Below are 19,260 nucleotides of genomic sequence, written 5' to 3' on the forward strand. Positions count from 1 at the left end.
GCTTGTTCCAGACCTTCCTCTCCTCCCCCCTCCTTCACATCCGGGGGGTGATTTCCCACTTGGCCGAAGTCCCACGGTTTGGGTTTAGATTCCGGGAGGGTCCGCCCTATTTCCGACGCCCACCTCCGGGGGTGGGGTGGCAGGAGGGAGCTCGAGTAAGGGAGGCACGGGTCAGATCACAGGCCGGATCGTTCAACTTGGCGTTCGTGGGGCAGAAAGGTTGGCGCCAAGGAGAGGCGCACCCGGTCGTCCCAGCTGTGTCTCCATTCTACACCGCCTCTCATCCCTTTCCCCGACGCCCAGGCCAGGGAGGGGACCCTGAGGGCAGGGCCCAAAGGAAGCACCTGGCTTGGCTGGGTCGGGCCGGGAAGCGAAGGGTGGGCAGCAGCGCGGGGGGCCGGGGCAGGAAGAGGGGGTCAGGCTGAGCCTCCTGCCCGTCTCTGCCGTCGCACCCTCACCCTAGCGCACTCCTTGGCTCCGGGAAGGCGGTGACGGCGAAGCTAACCGCATCCCCCGCCGCGCCAGCTGTGAGCAGCTGCGCCGTGCGAGCCCCAGGCACGCTCGCTCCGCAGCCCCGCCCGAGGCCCCGCCCCTTGCGGGCGTGCAGCGGGGAGCAGGCGAGACAGCGGTGCTAGAGAGCCCGATCCGGCCAAGCCGCACGGCCGGAAGTGCCTGGATTGGGACAGAGCTGGCGCTACAAACTTCCGGTCCAACTCTCCTACCTCGAGCTAGTGCGCAGAGCGCGTCGGAGCCGAGCCCAGTTGATCAGGTGAGAAGCACGCAGGCGCTGTCCACGGCCCATCTGGCGGTGGCTGGACCAGGAGGGCGAGGACGGGTCCCAGTCTGGGCGAGGGGTGTGCCGGCCCGAGGCTTAATCCCTCCTCTTCTCCGCAGGATGATCACAGACGTGCAGCTCGCCATCTTCGCCAACATGCTGGGCGTGTCGCTCTTCCTGCTTGTCGTTCTCTATCACTACGTGGCCGTCAATAATCCCAAGAAGCAGGAATGAAAAGTGGCGCTTTCTCAGCCCCAGGTAACGGTCCGGGGCTGTAGCGCCCAGCCCCCGGAGAGTGGAGTGGCGAGGCCGCGCCAGGGCCTGCAGGGTTGGAAACTTCAAATCAGAAACTGTCGGGCCAAGCATGACACAGTCCAGAACTGGGGCCTTTTATCCGCACAGAGAAAGGAGTGCCTGTCAGCTCCCTGCCTCTCCCCCTTAAACTGCACCTGCTAGAATGGGGATGGGTTTCCTAATCCCCGTCAGTCCGCAACTTCATGTGGTCCCCGGATGCCCAGGTTGGGGGTACGGAGGCACTGACACCGGTAGGAATAAATGCCATCCACGTATGAGGGTTTGGGCTGCTCACACTTTTCCAAAGTCGTTTAGGCTTTCTTTACGCAGTTTTTTTGTGAGGGGCTGTAAAGAAACAATTTTATTTCCATGTTCTGGGGTAAAGGGCACTGATTTAGGGGTTGGCTACTGTGTGTGTGTGGGGGGGGGACGGGACGGTGAAGGGCCTGGAAACCAACCTTAAGAGTGGGTTAGAAATGGAAAGGGGGAGAGGCTGGATGGGAGTTGATTCCTGAAGGACTTGCCCAGAGGAAAGCTGCAGCATTTTCCTTACCTCAGGTCTTTCCCCCTCTTTTCTAGGGTTCCAGGACATAGTCTGAGGCAAGATGGAGGGTGTGAGGGGCCTTCACACTTCACTTCATCCCTTCTACCCATCACAACATACAAAGCAACTACACCTAGATTTTTTTCAAACAACTTTTATTTCCTCAAAGTCTTCCTTAGCCCTATGGAACAAGAAGCTGCCACTGAGTAGGACCCAGTATAGGGGCTGCTTTCTTTTCTACTCCCTCCCCCCCAATATAAAAATATAGATTTTTTTTTTCCTGTGGTCCCAAATCTTGTGCTGTGGCGGGAGGGAAGGGGTGGCACATTTCTGCGTTGTCCTGTTTCAAGGTAATGCTCTGCAATGCCTCAGAACAGTGTGGCTGGCATTCCACGGAGTCATGGTTGTCACATGGAATCAGCAGCTGAGGGAGGGGACTAGCACAGTTCCCACTGTGTTCTCCATCTTGTGGCTATATCCTGGGCATGAAGGTCTCAAGGCATCAGACCCGAGGAGAAACAGTGAGTGGGGGAGATTTAGGGACAAAACAAACCTCAGGTTGGCCCAAGGGCCCCCCGCTATAACAAGTCCGGGACTGGGAGTCAGATAGACTACAGGAAATAGAAAAGGCAGGGGCAGAGTGGGGCCGTGGGGGACCGGCCTGAGGCAGCCTGCAACAGAGAAGAGAGAGGAATCAGGGGTGTAAAAACTCTGCCCCTCTTCTGGTCTGTTAGCCAGGGGTTGGGAGATGAGAGAGGTGAATGGATAAGGCTGAGTACTGCACAGTGGTCTGATGCTGGAACCAGCCAGCCCCTAGGCCTTGCACCCTAATTAGAAGTTGTTTTCGTGTCCATTGGAGTGAAGACTGAGGCCATGATGGGGAAAAAAATCGGACTAGATTCTTAAGGAAAGTACATTTAGTCTTTTGGGGGTCAAAGGGAGTAGGGAAGGAAGAAAATGATCCTGAATGGCAGAAATGGGAATGAGGGGATAGAAATGAGATGGGGCGAGGGACTGGACCCCGGTGCTTACCCTGGTGTTGAGCGGGGTCCCGGCTCCGGCTCACTGCTCTCCCTGGTCCGAGGGGTAGGGAATGTGGGGCCCGAAGAGCCTCTCATCCCTCTGCGAGTCGGCGGTGAGTCCCGGCCCAACCTGGGCCTAGCCTGTGAGGACAAGAGATGCGCTAAGAGGCTGGATTCTTCCAACTTTTTTGCTTCTGGAGTTTCCATGAATAAGTGTAGTTTAGTGTTCAACATAGGTACTGGGACCTTGAATTCCTGGGCACTGTCCCTAGCTGAGCGGGTAAGGCAGGATAATAGCTAGAGAACTCTTGGGTTCAATTTATGACTATACACTCCAGGTCTTATTTAACTAGGGGAGGCAAAAGAATCTAGCATTTAACCTTCGTGGCTATTCCATGGTCAAGATTTGGCTGAATGGAGAAGTATGGTATAGAAAGATGTTCGAGGATTGGTGGAGCTTCCTCAGCTTTCTATGCCTCAGCTCCTGCCAGAGCGGCTTACACTTCACCCATCCAGTCAGCTGCCTATACCCAACTTTAGCCAACCTAGCATGGGGATCTGGACTGAATTAGAGTTGGTGGTACAGCTGTTCCTAAGAGCAGCAACTAGATGTATTACCTGGGGAATCCGGGACCCCTCCTGGCTGGAACTCTCCTCGGGCAGGTCTGGGCAGAAAGAGAGGAGAAGCTAAGGGCAGGGGCAGGCAAAGCCAAAGCTAGCAGGCTGAGAGGCTGGGGCATATCTGGCAGGGTCATGGGTTGGAAGCAAGCAAGAGACCTGGCTGAACGGGATGGAGACATTTGACAGACAGGCACTCAGACACCAGAGCAGCTCTGTGACATGGGTGCGGGGAGAGGTTGTAAAGCAGTGCTAGGCATCTTCCCTCCCATTACCCAGATGAACAGTGCCTTGCTGGGCTCTGCCAGAGTTGTTACGCTGGGGACTGGGGAAGACCCCAACGTGTTACCTGCAGTCGGGTCCTGATACAGGGGATCCGAGGTCCAGTCCCTAGTAGACCTTTCCCAATCACCATGACAGCCTCTGGCTTGTCTCCTGAGGACAGGAATGAGCAGCTGCTCCCTAGGGAACAAAGGAAACTGATAATTGGGAAGGGCCATGGAGAAGAAGTGGTAACTTCTTTTAGATCAAGGTTTCTCAATATTGTCAATATTGCCATTTTGAGCTGGATATTTCTTTGTTGTTAGGGGCTGTCTTGTGCCATTGTAGGATGTTGAGCAGCATCCCTGGCCTCTACCGACTAGATGGCATTTCTTTCCCTGTCCCTTCCCCATTTGTAACCACCAAAAATGTTTCCAAACATTGCCAAATGTCCAGGGGTCGTGGGGTTTCCCCTGGTTAAGAAGCTTGGCATGTTCTAGCCTGGCCCAACGGGTGGAGCAGCAAGCTGGGGCTTCGATCGGAACACACTCAAGCTGAAATACTCTTAAATTATAGACCTTAGAGGCTGTTCCAGTCAAATGTGTAAGCATTTAAGGATCAAGTCAGCAGCACCCAAGACACGTGGACTGAGGGCTACCCAGTGAAGAGAGTTATCAGGTTAGGAGTAACGGGCTCTGAGGGAGGCAGAAGATGCTGCACTTCTTAGAAATCGTTCCCATCCAGTCCTTTACACAGCTGGGTCTGGACTTAAAAGGAGAGCAGAAGGCCAAGGTCTTAGGTGAATGATATGGTCACACATTTGTGGTGATGACAGGTAAAAGACCTATGCTTTTTTTCATTCTTCGATTTTGTCTAACGTTGCCCAGCTCCGAGAGCCAGGAAGCTTGACTAAGTAGCAGGTAGAAAAGTCCTCAGGTTCCTCAACTATAAAAATGAGGATTAAATGAGATAATGTGCTTCGAGCATTGCCTGCCACATAGTAAATGCTCAGTAAATGGTAACTATTTTATTATATAAAGACGTTCATTAAATTCCATCTTCATGTACAAGGGCATGGGTGTTCAGGATAATCCAGGAGGATAACCGATGCCCCTGGTCTGGAGTGGCCTGTATCCTATGAAGTCAACAAGGAGGTCCCGGTCAGCTGGCAACGGAGCTGAAGGGATTTCTTCAGGCCTAGTCAGGAGCCTGGTCTACACCCTGTGTGGTAAGAAAGGAAGGAGGCTAGCGAGCCCAAATTTCAGCTGCAGTGGGTACAGACCTGATATACTGAGTGAGTTGGGCAGTAGGCAGGGGCCCATGTTGCGTGAGGAGGCTGGGCTAGAACGGGCAGGAGTTGGGGATGGGGCCAGGCTGCTTGAAGTAGGGCGATAGGTCAGTGGCTGCTGCCGCCGTCTCCTGTCCTGGCCTCGGGGCTCTGAGTGGGAGGGACATGAGCAGATAAAAGGGCAAATAAGTGAGGTACTGTCACTCCATTGTCCTGCTGGCCCTCGGTCAGAAGATGCCTGTTTTCAAGCCTGTTATCACACCAGCATCCCTTTTCTGAAGTAAATCTAAGACAAGTAGAAAGACCTCTAATATTTATTCCAGTTATCCAGTGCTCAGCCACCCCTCATCCTGCTCACCTCTCTGTGGCTAACCAACCTACTCACCCACCAGTTCATCCTTGTGGCAGAGTTATTGAGCTTGGCTTCCTAAACAGCTTTCCTAGGTTCTCTTACCTCTCACTGCTCCACTTCAGCTACTCTTCTTGCCCCTTAACTGACAGTGTCCCCCTCACCAGTCTATCCTTGGTCCTCTCCTGCTCAACATACTTTAAACCCCCAAATCTCCCTCTAGCCCTTTCTCCTGAACAACAGTTCTAATAGTCCATTGGACATTTTTGACGGGCAGTCTTATGACCCAAACAAAATTCATTTTCTCCCACCCTTCCTTTGTTCTCCCTATATTGGTGAAGAATCTGCTAGAAACCTTGTTTCATCTTTCAGTTCCTCACTCACATTTAGATTCATGTTTAACCAAACCTGGACAGTTCTACCTCTGCCTTCACGTGAGTTCCTCCTTTATTCTCCCTTGCCATCACCAGTGTCCAGGTACAGGTCATTAGCTCTCATTCAGGCTTTTGAAAAAAATTCCCCACTGGTCTCTTTTTTTTACAATCCATCCTTTACACAGGTGCCAGAAATTGTTATTCTAAAATACAGACCTGATCAAAAATCACTTTGGCTCAGGCTAGGGGGAGATACTGAAGGTCTTTTAAAGGTCAAGTCTAAACTTTTTCATATGGCATTCACAGCCCTGCCCACTGTGGTTCCAGTCTTCACATCCTCAGTAGGATGCTGACTCGATCCTTCACACCCTGTGCTACAACCCCTGTGGCTACTAGCTGTGTGGTTCCTCTGCAAGGTCATTTCCTAGTGAAACTTTGGATATCTTACATCTCCCATCTCAAATGTCACTTCTGTGAAGCCTCCTTGACTATTTCAGGTAGAATTAATTGTTCTCTCTTTATTGTCATTTGCTCACTTGGTTAGTAATTGTTTATGGTTTCTCCTTAATTAAATCAGTTTGTACATGTTAAAGGACTTGAAATAGTGTCTGGCACATAGTAAGTACTCAATAAATGTTTGCTGATATTCTAATTACACTTGAGTCTCTTGAGGGTAGAGACCTTCTCTAATACTACATATCTCAGTGCCTGTAAAATACTGTCCAGAAAACAGAGACCTTAATAAGCATTTTGTTTACCTGAAGAGCAGGCACCCACTACAGAACATGAGCTGGCTCAGTAATCTCTTGGCTAAGGGCATATGGTTATACCCTATGGGGCAGCTCTCGGGTCCATTCCTTGTGGCTAGAGCCTCACTGTTATAAGTTCTGAAAGGTGGGGGCCCAGTGGCATAAACAGTGACTGGGTGGGGGAGGGAGGCTTTCAGGTTTGGCAGGGACTTATCACAGAGGGACAGCAGGTGCCAAATGCTCTCAAACTGCATGAGCTATTAACCTCCAATGGAGCTGAATTCGATGGGGGTTCCAGGGTGTCAGGTGACACCTGACAAAGCAACATACGGTAGATGTGAAAAGCCTTCAGCTTAGGAAAGAGGTGACAGTAACTTCATCTTGTCTAGCTACACTGAACAGAAGCTGGCAGTAACAAGGCTACTTCTAGAAGGTCCCAAACCAAATTTTAAAAAGTTGATACTTTCATGAATAAGGACTAGAAAGGGAGAGATCTCAGGATGGAAGGTACTCTATAGCTTTGAGGAGTTTGCTGAGATGCTGGGTACCAATGCTGAGTCTAAGACCACAGCCAAGAGTAAAAAACAACCAGATCTTAGGGGGCTAGTAAAAGCCGATACAGCGGTGCCAACAAGACAACAGATGTCAGAGATGCGAGGCCACAGTCAAATAACCTGAAACGTTACCCACCACCAATGACTTAGTGATACTGGAGAATGCAAACCTGGGTAATTCTTTGGTTAAAACAGGGATGTCACTATCATGTCCAAGTGACAGTGCAGTAGGCATAATGAGCTTGATAGAGGGGGAAATAGCAGGTTTCTAGGCGGTCTGAGAAATCTCCATACACAGGAGTATGCTGAAACCACGTTAAGGGATGAAGCCTCACCCACCCCCAAAAAGGATGAGAGAGCAAGCAAGAAAGCAGGCAAAAGATGTTGGGATGCTTTAGGTTCTAGTAAGAAACTGCATGACACTCAAGAAGGTATAAAGCAAAACAAGCAAATGGTGTTAAAAAAAAAAAAAGCCAGTGTGAAATGGAGGGATTGTGGGAAAGGTATTAAGGATACAACTCAGGAATCCTGCCCCTGAAGAGTTTCAGGAGAGAAGACAAGGCCTGGTTTAGGGGACAAGTCTGATCTGGAAAGTGTAAGGCTTTTAAAGATAGCATTTCAATCATTACTCAAAAGACTACCCTAAGATCTGGCCAGGCCTGCCTATAAATTTGGCAATGAGCACACAGCTGTTTCTCATGTTTTGGCTTTTGGCCCCCAGTATAATCCAGGTCTGCACAGTCCCCACTGAGACAAAAATTAAAGGGAGGAGCCCCACTCGATTATTTCTTCGTTCTGAGCTATAGGAACAGCGGCTTAAGACTGAGTGCAAGAGTGGTATGTGATCAGCTCGGCCTCCAGAGGTGGTGAGATGATGTTTTATGGTAATGGGCTGTATGTTCCTTCCATTTTGGGAGCGGTAGAATAGTCCTTGGGCAAGTCTGAGAGGCAGAGCCAGGCTGACCTCACCATTGTATGAATTAGAACGGATATTCTAAGTCCTCACAATTTAGAGCAGTTATGTGACTTGTGCCTTGGTCCTGCAGCATCCCCCAAAACAACTTTGGAACTGTCCCTACATGTAGCACCCCAGATCTTACTCAATCCCCGGGACAACTGCAGATCTGATGCCCTCTGAGGGGTGGAAAGATGAGATAGGCATTCATGCAGTTCCCAACTTCTTGCCTTTTATTTGTTTAGCAAATATTTGCTGATCATTTAATAAGTGCTGGGCATGGTGCTAGGTGATAAATAGATGTGTTAGGAGATATTTCCTGCCATCAAATAAGTTTTAATCTGCTATTTAACATGTAACTTGTTTGCAGTAAACGTGGTGATGGTGCTGGAGGACTCTTCCTGTGTCCTTTGACTCACTTCCCAAAGGAACCTCCTCCACTCACCACTGGCCTTTAGCTACTCTACCAAAAGCTGCCTGTCAGCTGAGCCAAGGCATCGCACAGGCCAGGAAAGGGTTCTAGTAAACCTCAGGGTTAACTGCCAGAGTTGGGAGGGATGAGTGGCGGTGGTAGGATGACAGCTGAAGACTTGACACTTAAGTCCCTTGTCTTTTACCCCAGTGTCCTGGACACTGGGTAGTCTGCAGGGCCAGGGCATATGTTTCAGTTATTGAGTGAGACTGTTGCTTGAATCCAGGGCCAGGACTAGGATGAAGCGAGTGAGGCATCTAAGGTGTACAATGTAGGGAGGCCCTTGCCTTCTTAAATTGTGTGTCCTGGGCACCTCACTGGCCTCTCCCGCAGTCCTTGCCGTTTTCAATACATAACCGATAGGAGAAGCTGGTTTACCTCTCCGCCTTCTCCCCAGCAGGCCCTCCTTTGAGCTCCGTTTGCATCTGCCCTTGCACCAGTTACCTCACAGACTTGCCTTGCCTCATTATATTAGCTATTCCCAGCTGATCTCTCCCTTCTCTGCAGCAGCAGCAGTAGCTGCTGATATTGCTGTCTGCGCTTCTGAGCCAGTAGGCAGGAACTAGACCACGGACTTGGGAAGGTGGTGCCACATTTTGTAGCAGGGGAGGAGGTGAAGATCCTGACTATGGTTAGGGGCTGCTGGGAGTCAAGGCTTACTTAGAGGCTCCTCCAGCCTCCTGCCCTAGGAACATTCCTGTTCACCCCAAGTTGGCTACTTGTTGGCCTTCTAAAATGTCATCCCCCAGCATCTGAGGACAGAACCTGTCAGACTAGTTCCCTGAACCTCTGCCTCAAGCTTCTGACTAGGCTGCCTAGATCTTTTCTGAAATTTTCTGGATAGCCTAAACTCATATTTTGTTCTAGCCAATAAAGCAGAGTCACTAAATAAATGTATACTTAAATGTGATATAATTTTTATACATTAGTGGAAATTTTCTTATAAATAAGTTCACAAGTAAAAAAAAAAATCCTTTGTCAAATCACAATCCCAGTTTCGGGTTTGGAAAGTATAGCTGCTTTCTAATTAGACATCAGAGGTACGGAGTCATGTCCTTCCTGTCTTGGAAGACCAAGTATGTCTAGAGGTGGCAGGGGCCAAAGAGCCAGATGTGTGGAAAAGGAAATGTCACAAAGCCACAGCAGACAGCTCACACTGGACAGAGAAGTTATTCCAAGGGTTGAAAACACCAAGTCCGGACACCACAGTTTGTATCACGGGTCCTGGTTCCAAGATAGAGCCAGTCTCCCATCCTGGTGTCCTATCAGGCATGTTAAGAGGCAAAGCAGCAAAAACTGCAGCAAGTGCCCAGGAGAACATAGGAGGCAAGACTCCCAGGATCTGCCCTTTCCGCTCCTCACAGTATTCCTGTTTGGTATTATTAGTAAACCTTTTCTTGACCCCCTGACCTTAGAGACATAGTTTCTTAGCTCTTATAAATATTTATTCAAGTTCCTGGGTGTCTCTGTACTCAAACCAGCTCTTTTTTTCTGCTTCTAAGCTCATTCACCTGGGGAAACATAGCTTCTCATTTGGTTTTACCTGCACCTGTATGTAGATGACTCCTAGATCCAACCCCAATGTTATCTTTTCTACAGTTTGACCCTTTTTCTGCCTGCAGAACATCTCCATATAGATAGCATGACATCCAAGCATGTCTAAACTAGATAAACGCATCACTTTGTCATCCAACAGTGTCTTAATGTCATCATGACTTCTTCAGCTTGTAGCCTTGAAGCTCTCTTAGTTTGTCTCTCTTCCACCATCACTGAGTCCTGCCACTTCTATTTATGTGTATTCATCTCTCCTTTCCAGACCCTGGTACAGGCGCTAGTCTTCTCATGTATAAACTACTCCAAAGATTGCCCCTCCCTTCTCTGCCTGATACATACAGTTCACAGACAGCTCTCTTACCTAAGTCTTTGGTTCCCATCATTCTCAGAAGCACACAATCATTGCCATATGTCTCATTAACTCATGATCTTTGTTTTCAAAACATTTCAACTTCTTCCTCCCACCTCTCTTCACCTGACTTGTGTGGTGAAGGGCTTGCCCCTCTGAGCCTGCTAGTACACTTGATTTTTGTCCTCTCTATGCAGCAGCTCTGGTTCTGGCCATCATTCTCAAATCTGGAATGTTTTTGTCAAACCATATACCACCACTCATTCTTCAAAACAGTTTCTCAACTGAACATTCTTTGGATAATTTAACTCCTGTTTATCTGACAGTGGCTCCCAGGTCCCTGTATGTTTACAGTGTGTGTGTGTGTGTGTGTTTATGTCGTGTTTACTGTCCTGTGTCTCCTACTAGACATTACTTTGTACTGACCATGCCTATTTCCTATTAGTTATTTGGGGAAGTAATGAAGAAACAATTCATGTCCCTCACTCAAGGAGCTCGATACAGCACTCTGCATTTGGAGGGAAGAACTGCTTAGAATCCTCCAGTGAGGACCTAGAAAAGGCTCTTTTCTATTTCCTTTTTGTGTAGACAGGGAAGAATTTATGATGCTGCTATTGCTTCCCAGGAACTATGAGTTAAGAGGAAAAGAAGTTAGAAGAAAAACTTTATCCAGATTTAAGATGGGCAACTCAAGTATACCAGAGCATGAAAAGACATAGTTAAATAACTCTGCCACTTAATAGCTGTGTAATCTTGGACAAGTCACCCTCAAATAGCCTGTTTCATCATCATAAAAATGGAAATGCCATCTATCCCACAGGGTCCTCGTGAAGATTAAATGAAATGTGTGATATTATTTTGTTCACTGTTTAATGTTATTTACATATAAGGTATTGTTACTACTTTAATACTCTCCTTCCAACACAGTATACGTAAGTGTCCTTTCCCAATGAAGACAGATCTCAAAGAATATAAACAGAGGTAACGAGGGTGCATGTCAGAGATGGAACGTCTCCCTGGTCAGAGGTGGGAGGGGCCGCTGCTCGCTCTCTGGCTGCTCTAACTAGTGCAGTCAGATGGCCACAGCGATGACCTGGTGCTTGTGTTTGGTCTGCACCAAAAGCTTTGATGCGAGCCGAGTAGCAGGGACTTGCTAACAAGGATGAGTACAGCCTGAGAACCAGCAAAGCTCCTAGTTCTAGCTCACAAGCCTCCATACTCTGGCAAGATTTCTGTAGCCCAGAAGCCACATACAACATTGATTTGTGGCTTAGTGTATTTCCAGAAGTGGCACTACTACAATCTCTGCCCACCAGTCTCGGGAATGGCTCTGGTGTCTTTCCCTCTTCTTTTTCCCTGTAGGCCCATCTGTTTCTGGTATACATTTTGACCCAGAATCTCTCGTCTTATCAGGCAGGGTCTCATCAGGCCAAACTAGGGGGTCCGATGCAAAGCTGAAGAATTGTGGCCACTGCTGGCAAAGGCTAGACTGTTGCTTTGTGAGCCTAGAACAGAAGCTGTCTGCAGTTCCGCTTTTCTTTGGAAGAGCTGGAATCTTTCTGATTTTACTTTCTGAATTGGCTCTGAAGCCAGTAACAATTTTAGCCCATAGGACCTTGGAGAGGATTCTCCGTCACTCTACAGTGTTGCAGTTTGGATTGCGAGGGCATTTCCTTACGCTGTCTCCAACCGGCACTGTCCTGAAGTGGAGACTCCATGACTCAGTGTGGCCCTGCTTCAGCCAGTGTTTCATCGTTAGAAACTTCCTGCCTCCCAGCATGTGCCGGAGCCCAGATACCCAGGACTGCCACCTGTGCCACACAATACCACTCTGGTGCTCATGCCGCAGGGAACACCAAGGTCGCAGGAGAGGCTGCAGATTCTGCTATAAACTAATTTTATTGATTCACCCCTCGGTCCCAGGCCAAGTGTGTATCTTCAAGCTCTCACTTCCCCCAGCAATGCCCCAAACAACTGAACACCTGTTGCAGGGGCTCCCAGACTAGCTTACCTCTCACAGGACCTAGCACCCGGTGGCTGACCTTTTGGGTGCTAGAGCCCAGGGCTGGCAGCCCTGCAGGCCGACTGCCATGAAAAGGAAAGCTGGGGGAGTTCTTCATCTGTGGAGAATTTTGTTGGCTGCTGCTGCTACCGCCAGCACTTGTGCCAGTGCTAAAACTTCGCGTGCGGCTCAAAGTATTTTCAGAGCAGGAAACAGGCAATCCACTGCAAAGAAGCAGATGCCAGTTAACCCTGGGCCAGGGAGATTGTGTCTCGAGTTTTTCCCCAGGTCTGATGCTCAGTAAAGCTTCACCCCTGGGGTGAAAAGGCAGAGGGGCCTCATTCCGAGGAAGGAGGAATTCTTGCTGATGGATAAGGTATCTAAGCTGGGGCATACCAGCTGATCTCAGGAATGCCTAGGAGCCCTTGTCCACACATACATGCTCCTGCAGAAAATATACTAAGAGCCATAAAAGCCGTCCCTGGGCAGCTTTAACTCCCAGTGGATTCCCCCCTTATTGTTGTGGTGCTAGCCTTTGGACCCTCAATCAGTCATTCACAACCATAGGAAGCTGAGCCTTGCCCCCACCCCACTCCAATTTTATTTGGTTTTGTGCAGGGCTCTGGAGCAAGGAGTCCCCTAACCTGATTTTCAGATATCTGTGAAGTGTGCAGCTCCAGGTAAAAGGGAACAGGATCCCATTCTCAAAAAATGAGCTAATCTTACTAATTTTAATTTACCCTAAAAATATTCACCATGTGGTCCTTTTGGAAGCAGGGAAGGAACATAAATCCCTGGGAACCCCTCACTCTGCATCCCTGTTCCACTTTCAAACCCTCTGTCCCTTCCACCCTGCTGGTCTTACTTGTTACATTTGGGTGGAGTTCGAGAGCCTTTCTTCTTATTGACACCAACATTCACAGTGCTGTTCAGGCCTCGGCTGCTACGCACATGTTTGAGCATCCAGGCCCGGAGGTTTGTGAGGCTGCTGTGCTCTGACAGCACGATTCGCGGCCACGGGTTGCATTCTGCCATGTCCAGAGCTGCAATGGCCATAGCTCGGCCCACCTGTGGGGAAGTCAGTCCATTTTGGCTCAGTGTCTTGGTCTTCCAAACCAGGCTGTGGTGTTGGGGTGGGGTGCACAGCACAATGGAAGGAGGGAGAGGCCAGGCCACAAGTTTCTTCAAAGGGTACCCTAACATTTGTGCCTGGATTGTTTATCGCAAATAGATTTAGAACCGTTCCCTAAGCCATTGCTCATTTTGGGGCCCATATCCATATGAGCAGGGGCAAGTGTGCTTTCTGGCTGGTGCCAGGAGGAAGTCTAGCAGGAGAAGGCGTTTGATTCACTTCTGTAACCCACAGCTCTTTCTACTCCTCTGTGTGCCCCCTAGGACACCGGGGATCAAGACCCCTGTAGAGGGGTGCTTTTAGCCCAGGAGTGAACTAACCTAATAGAAGCAGGAAGACAACAAGCTACGGGGCCAAGAATCTGACTCAGATGTGCGAGGGGATTTTCTGAGTCGGGGAGGGAGTGTGTGTGTATTAGAAACAGTGCCCATCCATCTGTTCAGTACTATTACAGTCAGAGACCTGCGCCTATCGACGGAGAAGAACCACAGTGGTGAGATGGCGAGCATGGTGAGTCTCTCTTCAGAGGACCCTCAAGTCGGGCAGCAGGAGCGAAGGCCCTTCCAGACTTTGAGGTTCCCCTGCTCCCCGCTTACCCCATGTACCCATACCTGCTCGAACAGCTCCACAGTGTATCTGGAGGGGAAAGCCGGTGGGGGCGGGGGGCTGGCACGCCCGTTGTCATGGCAGGCGGCAGGGATGCTGTTTACTGAGCGTCCAGTGTTGTAGTTGCATTCAAGTGTGTAGCTAAGACACAGAGACCTTTATCAGTGTGCTGTCTGGACGGAGTTAGGATAGAACCATGGGAGCCAGCCTAGGTGGTCTAAGAAGGTAGTCACTTGGAAAAAAGTGGACATAAATAGAAAGTCCCAATCCTCAGCCACCAGCAACTGACCTTGGAACTGTATCACATACCCAAAAAGTCCCAAAAAGGTAGAGTCCCAGACTAAAGACAATAACAACACAATAATAACACTGCCTTCTGAAAAGACTTGGGCTGTCCCCTGCCCCTAAACCCTCCAGACTGGGTATTGCTTTCTTTATGGAAACTATTTCATCAACCATATTCCAGTTTCCACCGAACCTGTGGATTATCCCTGAGGCTTTGTAGATTGCAACCCGACCGCTTCCCTCCTTCGACTGGCCATCTCGGCGGTCTCGGGCATACATGTTCTTCTCTGAGAAATTGCAGCCCTGGAAGTCGAAGTGGGCTGAGTTCAAGGAGATGAGTTTTGGGTATAGCATATTTTCCACCTGTTTTGGGGAAGGAAAAAGGCATCTCAGAAGGGAGAGCCAGACAAAGAAAGAAGGGCAACAAGAGATGGCAAGCATGGAGCCATGTGACTTAATACATGGCAGATACCTTCACAACCATCAGCAGCAGTCAGCGTTTCTTGAATTCTCACAGAATATTTGACATTATTTCCAGGTGCTGGAAAGGTACAATTCTACCTCTTTAAGCTTTTAGCTTCTTCTCCCCAGTAACGCAAAATTGTCCTCCCCTGGTTTCCCAAACTCTCGAAAAAACAAGACTACAATGCCAACAGCTTGACCCTCTTTGAGAGGTCATGATGTAATGACAGACATCTGACTCCAGTACCATCCCTTCGTGCCCCTTTGAAGCTTGTTCAGCAGTAGTTCACCTTTTCCAGCCATAGGCCTTCCTGCCAGATCACCTTCCCTCTGTTCATGGCCTAAACTTTATCTCCTAACCTGCAACACTTCCCACACGCACATGATATTCTGTGGACTCCTACCTGGGTGCTCTCATCACTAAAGCTGTTTCCATACATGAAGCAGCCCCTTTTGGAAGCGTGTCCGTGCAGGTCCACATAGTAAGCAACACCGCTCTCTTTGGGGGGGATGGTGTCAGGGGCTGGCAGCTCCACCTCAGCGGACTGTTGTGGCATAACCCACATACGGGGGGGCTTCTGTTCTGCTGGCTCAGCCTGTGTCCAGGTGTCAGGGTTATCCCCAGTAGGTGAGTGCCCAAGATGAGCTTCATTTTGGAGATTGTTGGCTTTCTCAAGGTCAGAAAGGGGAGCATCAGGAGGGAGATGAGGACTGTGCTGGTGCTCAGAGGGACTCTGGGAGTTCAGACGGGAGTGCACGTGGTGGTAGAGAAGCACAGCTTTCGCCCCATAGATGGCCGGGTGCAGGACCGCATCGGGCTTCAGGTACTGACGGTTCAGATTCACTCCACGGGAGTCTGTGCTGTAGGGAAACAAAGACTGGAGCGGGGTCTAGAGGGCTGGGCCAGCGAAAAAGACATGAGAATACATGCAAAGGAGACTATGGGAGACTGGCCTTACAAAATGAGAGGCTGAAGTTGCTTTAGGAAAGAACTCAGGCCCTCTCCTTAATCTGCTATTGCTCCTACCATAGAAACCTAAGGATAGTTCCCTCTACCCAGATGCACCCGCAGTTATTCTAGCTCCGCTCTTCCAGAGAGTGCCACTAGATGGGATCCCATTCTTTCTGGGGTCACTGGACAATGAGGAGACCTTGCCCTTGTTAGGGTACAAGAGGATTGGGAATACAGAAGTTAGATGAAAGGCTGATAGTATTTCACGGAGATGCAGGGCGTGAGAGGGACTGGGAACAATCCAGACAGGCTGGGGAGGCTTCTTACCGGTAGTGGCCCCGGACCACACCATCGGGGTTCAACATGGGAATCAGCTTAAAGACAAAGAGGCGACGTAGGGTTTGGGCCCGGGGATCATCAGGTCGAAGGATGAAGTCCAAAAAGCCATTGAAGACAAAGCTGGATGGAGTCTCTCCAGGGTGTACCCTACTGCTTAGGAAGAATATCTGAGGTGGAAAGGAGCGCAGTCATTAGGTCACTCGAAGTTCCGAGGAACAGGGTATAGGGCACCGGGGGTGGAGGGGGTGGATAAGGCAGGAGCAGCCACTGGATCTGCAGCTGGCTGAGTCTGTAAGTGGAGTGGGAACTGCCACACTTGCCTCAGAATACAGGCTGAGGCTGTGTCCAAGACACCTAGAGAGAACGTGGCCTTAAGCGATCAACAGTGCCTTAGACTGGGGAAAGGCCGAGGTCCTACCTTTACACTATTCCCACTCACCCTCTTGCCTGTGAAACAGAATGGTCGAGGGGTGCTGATGTCAGGAAATAGCTGCTCTAGACGGGGCTCTCGATCTTCTCGAAGCCCGTGGCAGGAACTGATAGTTAGGAGATCTACACGAAGTCCATCCAGAGAATAGCAAAGGATCTCCCGGTGGTAATAGATGGTATCCAGGGGGCTGTAGGGATAAAAATCATGAAGCCAGGAGAAGTCCCTAAAGTCCTAGCAGGAGGTGGGCCTTGTCACGAGCCCAGGACTTGTAGGATCTGGTCCTTTAGCCTAACCTCTGGGGCCTTACAGTCCCTCACGGTGTTGGGGGTTTAGGACTTAGGTGGGTCTGCATTGCCAGAATGCAGAGTACAGGATAGGATGAACTCTTTTCTCCGGTTTAGGGCTCCCCACAACAGATTACTTGGCAGAGACACAGAGAGTTGTCCTCTGATGGGACAGTAAAAAGGTGTGCTGAGCAATGGCAGTGCTGGCTAACTTCTGGGTAACTGATGGGAGCTGGACTACTAAGGGCTTGAATGAGCAGGTGGGTGAGTAGAGTGCAGGTGGTGGTATGCTGAGATCACGGTCACATGGAAACATATTTGTCAAAGGTACCCAAAGTCCCACATTCTCTACAGAGAAAACAACTGATGAGGTTTTGATGAAGGGCTCTTAGGGTAAGTTCCAGAAGTAGCAGAGGTGCCGTCTGGTCCAGGACTGTGTGGGAGAAGAATGGGGCTGGCACCTGCTATGAGTAGGGTGGTTCTCCAGAAAGCGCTGGTCTAGTTGGTTGAGCAAATCCTGGCAGTCACTGTAGGAGAAGGGGTAGCAGAAGGCGAAGAAGGTGGTGGCCCCACGGCCCTCCACGAAACGGTGAACAAAGGATAACACAAACTGCGACTCTGTCATCTGAGGAGCAGAGGAGGAAGGGGGGGGGGGCAACATGCCATCGGGTCAGAAATAAGATCCTATTGGCGTCACCAGGAACTGACCTCACACCCTTGTCACACTGACCAACTTCCCTCCCTATGAGACTTTCCAACTGTCAACAAGCTCCCTTGAGGCGTCCTGAGGCAGGGGCTTATCTTGGATTCCAGCTAGCGCTGCAGGGAAAGCTGGTACCAAAACCTGGTGTCCTGCCGGCCTAGTGCTCTGTATCAAGGGTAACTCCTCTTTCCTTGCCCTCCTCTATTTTTAGCACCCAAGCCTTTCTTTCCTCCTCAGAGAGAACTTACCTCAAAGGTGGGACGGTCTCGGATGCGTTCCCAGCGTGGGCGGGTGGGCAGTGTACGCACAAAGGGGGCCATGCCCTGGGAATACAGCTTACTTTGCTTGTTCATGTTCATAATATTGATCTTGATGAGTTTTCCTGGAGATCCTCCCCGGACACTGAAGTAGAACCATGACCTGAGGGCCAGAGTAGGAGAGAAAGGTGAGTATATACAGGAGGGTTGGAGAGGGGATATGTGGGAGAGTAGTAAGTAGGTGGGGGGTAGGAACGGGGGGGGGGGGGAGAGGGTAGCATACTGTACAACCTGTAAGTCAAAGGGCTAAGTGAGCTAGATTTGGGAACACCCCCTTTCTTTTCCTTCCACCCTCTATTACTTTCCTCTTACCTGTTGCCATTCTCAAATTCTGTCTCAGCACAGTCTGGTCGGGTCCACACATTGAACTCATAGTCAGGGGAAGAGGCAATGCTGCCGGTGGGGGCTGACGCCCCACCTGCTACTCCTTCCCCATCACTAGACACAGATTCCACTTTCTCCACGTGGGCTAGGTTCCCTGAATCAAAGCGAGAACTGAACAGCAATCCCCCACAGCGCAGCTCCATGGTGGGGCTGGGAAAGCATCCTCCTGCCCCACTCTGGCCCTGAGAGCTGGGGAAACATGGGGGGTGGGGTAGGGAGGAGAGGGAAGAAAAATGAAACAAGTTTTCTGGGTATCTCTGGATAAATGAGAGCTACTCTTAAGGAGTGCCTTATGAAGCCAGAGGTTCTCTCCCCCTCAAAAACATAGAAGTGGCCTTCCAGCAAAGGCCAAGAGAAAGCAGTGTTCTGTCTCCACACTAAGGGTTACAACTGACCTAAAAGGACCCCATTTTATGACAGCTTGGCTATTCCAAAGTGAAATACTAGACTTGAAGCTTCTTTGCAGCCCAAAGATTAGAGAATATAATTAGAGAGGTCAGATTGCCCAAACCTAGCCAAGAAACACCCACCACAACGCATGGCAGTTCTTAAAAAATGGGCGGTTCTGTATCTGCTTCCTACATTGGCTCCCCACAATCCAGCAGAGCAGAGCACAGAGAACCAAATTTCTAGGTTTAAATGGGCAGCTTCCTGTCTCCACTCCTCTCTCCTCATAAGAACTGACCAGGCATTCTTCTGATGCTCCCCTGAGCCCTGGAAGGGTTGGTTCTTCCTTTTTGGTTACTACCCTACCCGATCCCTGTTATGGAAGAATACTAGACAAGTGTGGCCTTTGCCAAGTCAAAGGAAACTGGGCAGAAGCCATCTGCTTACCTAGAGGCTAGCTCAATTCCAGTTAGGGCACAGGTCTATTTCCCCCCTTCTCCCACCCTGTATGCACTGGAGTCCCTGAATAAGCTACCCCGGCAGTTGGGGGTGAGTAATGGGTGTTCTGAGCACCTCTAAAAAAGTGGCTGGTAGAGAACTACTTGGGGGCAGAGGGGTGGCTTCTCAACCTTCGATTCTGAAGGACCCTCACACTGACCATCTTGCGCGGAGCAGGTTGGGGCTTGGAGGCATTGGATGGGTGCAGACAGACTCGCACTCCAGGAAGGGCGGGAAGGCAGGTAATAGGGGGCAGAGAGGAGGCCACCGGAGGGCGGGTAGGGCTGAGGGAAACCCGGGCTGAGGGGCGGGGTGGGCCAG

The 19,260-nt window shown here is 50.0% G+C and overlaps 2 protein-coding genes across 9 annotated transcripts in view; one reads left to right on the forward strand and one right to left on the reverse strand.

Moving 5' to 3' along the window:
• The first annotated feature begins 658 nt into the window (after positions 1–658).
• OST4 (oligosaccharyltransferase complex subunit 4, non-catalytic) lies at positions 659–1,898 on the forward strand. The gene is made up of 3 exons (XM_019641505.1): positions 659–769; positions 895–1,033; positions 1,649–1,898. The coding sequence occupies exon 2, from the start codon at positions 896–898 to the stop codon at positions 1,007–1,009; it is 114 nt and encodes a 37-aa protein (XP_019497050.1). The 5' UTR covers positions 659–769; position 895; the 3' UTR covers positions 1,010–1,033; positions 1,649–1,898.
• AGBL5 (AGBL carboxypeptidase 5) overlaps positions 1,694–19,260 on the reverse strand; it is a 25,683-nt gene continuing 8,116 nt past the window's right edge. For 3 of the 8 annotated variants that reach the window (XM_019641333.1, XM_019641407.1, XM_019640947.1), the window contains exons 3-17: positions 17,983–18,243; positions 17,602–17,773; positions 17,112–17,275; positions 16,376–16,553; positions 15,925–16,103; positions 15,050–15,506; positions 14,377–14,546; positions 13,904–14,039; positions 13,026–13,228; positions 12,170–12,384; positions 4,797–4,952; positions 3,603–3,715; positions 3,254–3,300; positions 2,646–2,776; positions 1,694–2,284 (exon numbers count right to left, since the gene is read on the reverse strand). In XM_019641333.1, coding sequence (XP_019496878.1) covers positions 2,728–2,776; positions 3,254–3,300; positions 3,603–3,715; positions 4,797–4,952; positions 12,170–12,384; positions 13,026–13,228; positions 13,904–14,039; positions 14,377–14,546; positions 15,050–15,506; positions 15,925–16,103; positions 16,376–16,553; positions 17,112–17,275; positions 17,602–17,773; positions 17,983–18,197 — 2,454 coding nt within the window. In that variant the 5' untranslated portion in view covers positions 18,198–18,243 and the 3' untranslated portion in view covers positions 1,694–2,284; positions 2,646–2,727. Of the gene's footprint in view, positions 3,716–4,796; positions 4,953–12,038; positions 12,385–13,025; positions 13,229–13,903; positions 14,040–14,376; positions 14,547–15,049; positions 15,507–15,924; positions 16,104–16,375; positions 16,554–17,111; positions 17,276–17,601; positions 17,774–17,982; positions 18,244–18,888; positions 19,190–19,260 lie in introns of those variants that run through there. The other 5 variants (XM_019641022.1, XM_019640875.1, XM_019641160.1 and 2 more) reach the window with 5 other exon arrangements.

The sequence above is a fragment of the Hipposideros armiger genome, unplaced genomic scaffold (assembly GCF_001890085.2).
Source record: "Hipposideros armiger isolate ML-2016 unplaced genomic scaffold, ASM189008v1 scaffold_0, whole genome shotgun sequence".
Taxonomy (NCBI): Eukaryota; Metazoa; Chordata; class Mammalia; order Chiroptera; family Hipposideridae; genus Hipposideros; species Hipposideros armiger.